The following is a 9,171-nucleotide window of genomic DNA, read 5'->3' on the forward strand; positions in this document are numbered from 1 at the left end:
AGAAAACCCTACTGTGGTGAAATTACCGTGTAAGTAATATCTTTTTTTTTATTAAACAATGCTTTATACATATAAATATTTCAGATGGAACTTCAGCCGGGACATCTACCTCTGAACAAAAATCGATTTCTGAAGTGCAACACCATCAACATGTCTCCAGGGCACTACCCGATGTGGATGAAGATGCTGTTGAGTTTATCTCTCCGAGAAATTCGCCATCAACGTCGATTCCGATTCCAACAACTCAAAGACGATCTCAAAAACAGGTATCTACTGTTTTATCTAAACACATTAGTAAATATAACAGCGTTTTCCTTTTGCCAAATTGCAGCGTAACTTTGAAACTCCGGAAACATCGAAGTTGACAACATCAGATCTTCAACGGCTCGTGCTCATCAAACAGTTGGAGATCTTCGAAGAACAGAAGCATTTGCACAGGCGGAAGGAAGAAACTCTCGATAAAGTCGATAACTTTATCAATATGCAAACGAACACACCAGAATAAAGGCAGTCTTTCGCTTTATTGTTTAATAGAAAAAATAAACACCATTTACTCTATAAATCGTTTCTATTCAATTAAATACTGCGAAATTATGTCCCGACGTGAATCGCCTTTCATTTTTAAGGTGATTATAGAATGGAGCCCGTGGTGAATTTCAAATTCACCATACGTTTATCTACATACATTTCCAAAAGCCCAAATCTGACGTAATAGTTTTCGTACAGTGCCGAAACTCAAATTATGATTGTTCAGAATAACTAAGCAAACGATCTACCATTATTTCAGCCCCATATGCGTTATGGATCTTTCATCTCGTGCTCTTGAAAAAAATATTGAAAAAGCACGTGGTTTAGAAAATGGCCGATTTCTGGCTTCATTCTATAATCACCTTAAGGTGTTGCTTCTATTCTCATTCACAGGAGCCACTGGTACCAAAACAATTGGGTCCGAAAAATCGTCCTCGAATTCCTGCTCCCCCAAATGTTTAGCTACGTTATGAAGAACGAAGCATGCCAAAATAAGTGCTGGAACTCTATCGGTTTTAATGCGTATTTTGGATTTCAGTATGGGAAAGCGCCTTTTGACTTGACCGAACACACGTTCAATAACGACCCTTTCACGACTGTGAATCTTGTTATAATTCAACTGAACTGGAGTATCTGGATTACGGTAAGGAGTCATCATCCAGGGAGCTATTCCATAACCTTCATCCCCCAACAGAAGTTCTCCAGAAGAGTTTTCGTGCATGATATTATGAATAGCCGAATGCCTCCAAATTCTCGAATCATGCACGGAGCCGGGCCACGAACAGTCGATGGAAGTGAATATTTCTTGGCCATTACACGTTGCCTGAACGTTGAAGGAGGCAATCCCTTTTCTATTGATGAACTCGTCACCGTGGGTATGTGGTTTAATGATTGCCACATGTGTACAATCAATTGCGCCAATTGTGTGAGGGAACTTTTGATTCTGGGACCATAGAATCTCGGCATTTTTCATCGCATCCCTTGAGTTCGGAAATTGAATCCAACGATCAGCTTTATCGGCAATCTTCTGACATACTTCCCATATGGTTTTACAGGCCAACACAGACCTAGAATATTTTTTAATTTATTAGATAAAGTAATTAAAATAGTGCTTGTCTTCTATATAAAATACCTGAAAACCAGGGTCCCCTATGTAGCGGAGGAATGTTCGTATTTGCCGTTCACCGCTTAATGCTCCTCCTCGTGTTTCGGATCCATCATTTAAGAAATGTTCCGTCAACCATTTTACGTTCACTTCCGAAAATCGATATAGGTCATTGCACGAATCCTTGCTATCTCTTTCCCACTTGATAAAAATTAGAAAACAACAGGACCACTATCTGTCAAATTTGACAAGTACTGGTCCTGTTGTTTTCTAATTTTCAACTGGTGGAAAAGAGATAGACGATATGATGACGTCACCGTGCAAAGGAGTATAAGCTGCGATAATTATTACTATTCGTGTCGCGCCTCTTCACGTATTTTTTTCACGGCGCTCGTTTAAATTCATAAACATTGCCATTTCAGCGAAATCAAATGATGCAAATTCAGACAGAAATTAATCCACGGATTATTTGTAGCAAGCTCCGGAGCTGACTACAAATAATTTGTAGTATTTACTACTTTTATTCATACCAACCACCAAACAAGTTCCACAAAAGTAGTATGTTCGAAAGTTGTAGTAAAGTAAACATGCTTTTATTCATAGCGTTTAGCTACAAAAGTAGTAAATACTACATAATTTGTAGTAAAGTGTGGATTACTACTTTTTATTCATACGGGCCATTGTCAATCTTTATTTAGGGTGCTTGGTGGCCTTGTGTCACTGCTTCTGCCTCATAAGCAGGAGATTAAGGGTTTGATCCCTGGCCCTTTCCAATTTCCTATTAGATAATTTCGTTAATCATATAACTAAATCTCTTTGCAAATCAAATTCTCATTGCTAGCAAGTATGATTCTAAATATAGAATTGTTATAAAAAGCTGCCTGTTACTTAGTAGCAGTAAATAAAATGTAAAAATAGATTGGTATTCATTTGTACCCGCATACGAATGCTATATACGGTCGCTATGTTCGTGCAGGCCTCATACAAGTAAGAATGTGTGAGGTTGATGTGCGGGTAGCGATGGTGTGGTAGACGTGTGCGTGGTATTAGAATCCAATAGCATTCAAATTCTAATTGTAAAAAATGAATCCCATTAGAATTCACTTTAATACTTTCTCATTACTCTAGTACTTCTAATTCTCATTCATATATTCCTATCCCATAGATCGCATCACTTACCAAAGTGAATCCAGATAATATATCCTTTCATACTAACACAATATCCTATCCTAAGACTATCGTGGAGATGCAGAGGTATACTCGGTCTCTAGTAGCAACGAGAGTTGAACTAATAATCCTCCCTTCCCTTGATGACCGTAAGGACGTGGCCGGCGCCGTAATTGACTTAGTAAAATGCATTGAATTTCCGAAATTTGCACATTGAGAATGATAGCTAAACCCAAGCTCCATTCAATTGGTTCCCTGTGCAATTTCGCAAGTTCTAATCAATCACGGAGTAGCAACTACGAATTGTACGGTTATCCTGCTCATGCTCATGCTCATACGGGCCATTGTCAATCTTTATTCAATAATCAAATCCATTTAGGGTGCAACGGTAGTCTTGGCGAGCTTAATCTTCGGCTTAGTCTTAGGAGCAAGCGGCTTGCCAATGTTTATCTTTATATGTTGTCCAGTTCCAGCCTTTGCTACCTTGGTCCCATCCTTGGCGGCCAACGAAGTTCCAACAAGAGCCAACAGCATGGCAATGGCTACGATAATTTGATAGAAGTTCATGTTTCGGCAGAATTGGTTTACCGGCTTTCAACTGGACGGTTGATACTGATTTGTTGGAAACAGCACCACAACGCTGTTTTTATCTTGGTGTCTGAAATTCCGAATAATTGACTTTTATTTGGACACCTGCTGGAACTGATCGGAAGTTTATTGATCATTCGTCTAGTCAATATGTTTACGCAGATGTGATGTGATTTTTTGGGTCTGCCTCTGCTACGACGGCACTCCTGCAGGTTTCCAATCTGACGCACTTTTGTAGATTTCATTTCCTCCTCAACGGAATGGCGGAGATATGAGAAAAAATAAATACACCTAGAGCTGTAGGTTCCTTTCTTGTCCATTAGAAACGACATATTAGAATCTGACCTTTCTTATCATTCTCATTTTCAAGGGAAAAAAATCTTCTCATTTGTTCAATTGCCCTATTTACAAATATTAACCGCCTGCAGTGGATGCCATGTGCAATGTTTGAAAACTGAATATGAATATGCAAAGCATATAAAACATTTATTTTGAAAAATGTACTGAAGGCAATCACTATTCGTATCCCACCGAAAGTTTGATATCGCCACCAAAAAAAAAATTCAAACTAAATCTTCCAATCGAGTTTCATCTCAAAGTGCATTCATAAAATGTCATTGCCTTCTTTCCTCAAAGAACCATATTTTTGTCCTACAAACCCCACTGTGAAGTAAGTGTAATGATAACTACGGAACGTAATGAAAAATCTGTTAAGAATAACTATCGGAAAAGTTGATTGATGTTGATATGTAACATGCATATTTGCGCAGCATATACTCGAATACTCGAAAATATTTGATAGCTTATCAAATTTCATACAAATCCGCTCCAATATTTTGTTTTGATTCGCTTTTTTAATGACTCTACAATCAAAATTGAAGTTGGCCTTCTTTTCAACTTGATGTTCTATTAGTATTTCCACAGTTATTAATTGTAAACTATCATTGCATGTATATATATATCTTGTGTGGCATGTTCAATGAACAGGGACACACTATGCCCTGGAATTGTAAGTCTAGGATGTTTTCTATCCGGAAATATCCTTGACCGCTGGTCAACGACCAGACCGAGAATCAAACCCGTTTGCTTCGGATTGACAATCCTATGACTTTGTCCGCCAAGCTGACGGAGAAAAGTTGATGCTACCCAATTTTTTTAATGATAACATTTGATACTCCAACGCAAAAATAAAATTTTCTCCGAAGCATTTTTATATTAATCGAATTCCCACATCTGAGTAAACATGCTGACTAGACGAACGGTAGACAAACTTTCAAATTTTATCAGCAACAGGTGTTCAAATAAAAACCCATTTCAAATACTGGAGCTGTAATATAAATATAGCACGAAATCATTCCAACAAAACAGAATCAACCGATCAGTTGAAAACCGTTAAACAACTCTGCCCAAAGATGAACTTCTATCAGATCATCGTAGCCATTAGCATGCTATTGGCTCTAGTTGGATCTTCATTGGCCGTCAAGGATGGAACGAAATTGGCGAAGGCTGGCACTGTGCCACAGAAAAAGATAAACATTGGCAAACCGCTAGGACCTAAGGCCAAGCCGAAGATAAAGCTCATCAAGACAACCGTGGCACCTTAAATGATAACAATTTTTGAATAAAGATTGGCAATATGTCCAAGTGAACAACTCCACAAATTGAACTGTTGTGTGAATATTTTTATTTCCGAAACCTACAAATAGTAAACACTCATAAATCTCGCAACCTTTCTGCAACTTTTGTATGCCACGAACCGATCTCAACTACAAGCCTTTCTTCAGTGCATCGTTTAGATCGAAATCTTCTTATTATGAAGAGAAGTGAAGAGTCGGAACTGAATGCTTGCTCGACTTCAAATGTTCATACTATTCTGTATAAAAACCATACAAAATCGGTATTGAAACTAGGATTATTCACAATGTCTAAATTCTTGTACAGATGTATTTGGTAGTCATGTAAAAAGACAGGGTCACCGTCTTCGACCAGAGGTCGCACATACTGAACACTCAACATATAGCATGAAACAGTGGACAGGACATTTACACAACACCCAGTGGACCAATGGAGAACTTTTCGCTTAACGAAAAGTTTTCTCCTTACCGGGACGGGAATCGAACCCAAACTCCACAGCGCATGCGTCTAGACGATTGACGTCGCTAACCACACTGCCACGAAGCCCACAAAAACATATTGAGTAATATCAGTTATTCATCTTACGTGCGTACTAATTTGGGATTTGGCTGGTAGAATTTCATTTGTATCTGTTAATACAAAATGCAATTAACGATAAATAAATTTACAAATCAGATGAATATCTTAACCAATTAAATACTGGCATATCCAGTTCCAGCAAATCAGTTGAACAAAACAATCTCATTCGGATATGAATTTCTACCAAATCATCGCAGCCCTTGCCACGGTATTGGCTCTGGTTAGGTCATCATTTGCTGCCCGTCGAGGTTTAACTCAGACCTAGGACTGTCAATTAAAGGAAACTTCGGCAAACCACTGGCACCCAAGCCTAACTACATTAAGATCGTCACAGAGAAACCATAAATTATTCAAGGAAAAGATTCAACTCAATATGTTCAATTATTTTTAAATCATTAAAAAGTTGCACATTCTGTAATAAGGCCGATACAAATATTAAATTTATTTTATGTCCGACAGGTCTCGGAAGGTACGAAGGGGGGAATAAAAAAAATAAAAAGGAAACAAAAAAAATCCAAAATGAAATTATTCCATGGAAAACTTAAAATTTTAATAGAAAATAATAGCAAAGAATATGAATGTTTGTAACATATTTATCCAGTAGTGATTATAGCACAAATTTATAATTTATAAGAATACTGGAACTTATTTCTGTAGTTAGCTGATGGACTCTAAACTGTTGAATCAATAACAACAAAAATTTTAAAGTACTGCCAGCATTATGTACTTTTGAAATCACAGACGTGTTGTCTGAACTTGTTTTAAGAAGTTCTTGCATAGGTTTGGAATTGCAGACTTTCCGGACTATATGGAATACATGTGAAGTCATGCCATGAATGCCAGAATGCCATGCTACCTGTTAGCGGCATATACGAGCTCGGACAAACCCGCGGAGAGCATGCACTCAAATATACTATATTAACAATATAACTCACTCTCACGAAATATTGGCGACACCACATGTGGCGCGAACTCGCGTCCGAAAGGATCGATACACACGTAAATCGAACCACCCAAAATATGACGATCGTGTTACACACACTTCAAAATGTCATCATGAAAAAAAATGGGGATGTTTGATGTTTTTTTTGCAAACTTAATCGATTATGTTTAATCGATTGCAAACGGAAAATCGAATGTTGTAGCAGAAGTGTGGTAGGCATATTTTTGTGGAAATGTATAATAAATTTGATGTAGCTCGTTGAACTGTATCCGGAGGGACCATGCCGGTGCACCATATCGAAATTGACGCACGCTGAAGCAGTTGGAGAGCTATACGAGGTTGCTGTGGAAGTTTACATTCTTCTCGCATTGTACCTACTCGCTCTCTGTTTCGCACACCATGTTGCTGTTTGCTCATTTGACTGCAACACAGAGGCGTCATGATTCCTTGGGAAATTTGACATTAAAGAAGTCAATGAATTGCCTGAGACAAACAGCAAGTTGTCTGCATGGCTCATTATACGTATCTAAAATTAGTTGAGATATCCTTTGTCACTATTTAATCCGCTTTTTTTTTTATTGAACCGGGTTGAAAGTAAATTTAACAAGATACGTTGAAGAATTGCTTGAAATATAACATTTGGAATGCATTTAAATGTTTATAGAATGAGGCATTATTCCAGCTAAGATTTGACAGTTGGGTAGAAAACCTTATTGAGAATTTTGCGTAAAACGGGTTTGTAGAACTAACGAGGGTGGACTAAAATACAAGATGGAAATTGGAAGGTCACATTTTCTGTTTACCCGCTTTTTCCAATAAGCTCAAAAAGAACCCAACGTAGATCGAAAATACTTAAAGTAGAATTTGTCAATGAAGATAATAGATTCTAATACACTTGTGAGATACCTCACTTTCATTAGTAGCCAAATAACGTAAAAACACTGGTTTGGACTATGCTTTTGCTAATATTTATACCATTTGATTATGTGGATTTATTCTAGTTCGCCTGAAAATTCCACAACAGTATGTTCTTTAATTAATATTGTAATAACTGATAACAGTTTAAAAAACTAAAACTCAACTTAACTGTTATTCGTTTTATTTATTTACTACGTTAATGTAATATGTTCGAACAATATTTTGTTGTGGTCCGCCACATTGACTTTATATAGTAATTTAATTCAAATATTATCAATTCATATTGAATTGGTGGAAAGAATCTCCTCTTCATTATGTCATATGACTTGAAATGTTTTCTACAGAACCATGTCAATCAGAGTAATTCCTTTACACTTCCAAGACTCTGTCTTCAAATATGAATTCTACCATCTATGCACAGAGAGAGCATGACCGCTTGCTACAAAAAAATAACATAGAGAGAATATAATCCCTGGGAGAACGAGATAGCAAAGTGCTTGACAGTCGAGTCTTACTGGATTTCTCTCTGCATTGCACATGCGTTTCTAGCTCGGTTTCCTATCAAAAAATCTTATCTTACAATAATTAGTATATTTAAATCTAATAATCTTAATAATCTTAAATCTTAAATCTATAATATTGTTTGAAAAGATTTCTTTTGACAGCCCAAAATGAATAGAATATCGTGTTGCAAACGGCCTCTTTAATACGAAATACCAATTATCATATAATAAATGGCGTGATCTAAAAATTCTAATGGTAATTATTCTAAATATTGATTTGAGTTAGCTTTGATTGAAATGTGTAAATATTGTAAATAATTTTAGACTGCAAAACATAAAATATGTAATTATTTTTCGGTCACGCATCTAAAAACAGCTGAAAACCAAATGTTTGACGCATAAAGTTTACTGCACATTTTTGCCATTCTTCCATGTACTTATTTTACGCTTGACTACAAATGACATGCTCTGTCATGTCTTCATCACTTGTCTAATGCAAATGTCAATATCAATATCGCTTCACGGTTTATCGAACTATGCAATGTGGCACGGCAAGAATGATAATGTTGAGTAAATTCTAGAAGGAATTGGACATGTACAAGTATAATATTGGTACAGATTTGTCATATTTAAAGTCCATTTTTCGTCATTGCAAAAAAAGCGTGTGCAACTCGTTGCAAAACTCGATTTTTTCAGCACTCGTAGTATTTATCCAACACGGCAAGCTTCGTTCGATAAACGTACGACTCCCGCTGAAAAAATCATCTTTTTGCAACTTGTTGCACAAACTACTATTTTGATAACTTTTTGTACGTTTATAACGAGTTGTACGAGTTGATATCGAGTTATACGTTTATCCAACCAGGCTTGTCGAGTTGGATAAATACTACGAGTGCTGAAAAAAATTAGTTTTGCAACGAGTTGCACACGCTATTTTTTGCAATGACGGAAAATGGGCTCTAATATGATAAATCTGTAACAAAATGGTACGAACTGATTTACTTCAAATGATCATTCTTACCAATAAATCATGTTGCTGCGAAGAACCGTCATATTCCATGTTATTGTACCACAATGCGTAGCTCGACAAGCCATGAAGCGATAGATGAACATGCCTTTAGAAAATTCTGATGTCATGGCCATCATTACCCAAGCTGATTCAGCAAAACTGTAGTCATGTAACTACTGATCTGATGTTGGTTTTT

General features: G+C 36.8%; 1 protein-coding gene across 1 annotated transcript; it reads right to left on the reverse strand.

The window, feature by feature from the left end:
* Window positions 1-886: 886 nt before the first annotated feature.
* Window positions 887-3,367, reverse strand: LOC134209935 (putative nuclease HARBI1). Its single transcript, XM_062685951.1, is given in 2 exon segments — window positions 887-1,834; window positions 3,284-3,367. Coding segments are annotated over 2 exon segments (1,032 nt in total).
* Between the last annotated feature and the right edge of the window lie 5,804 nt (window positions 3,368-9,171).

Source organism: Armigeres subalbatus, chromosome 2 (assembly GCF_024139115.2).
Source record: "Armigeres subalbatus isolate Guangzhou_Male chromosome 2, GZ_Asu_2, whole genome shotgun sequence".
NCBI classification, from domain to species: Eukaryota; Metazoa; Arthropoda; class Insecta; order Diptera; family Culicidae; genus Armigeres; species Armigeres subalbatus.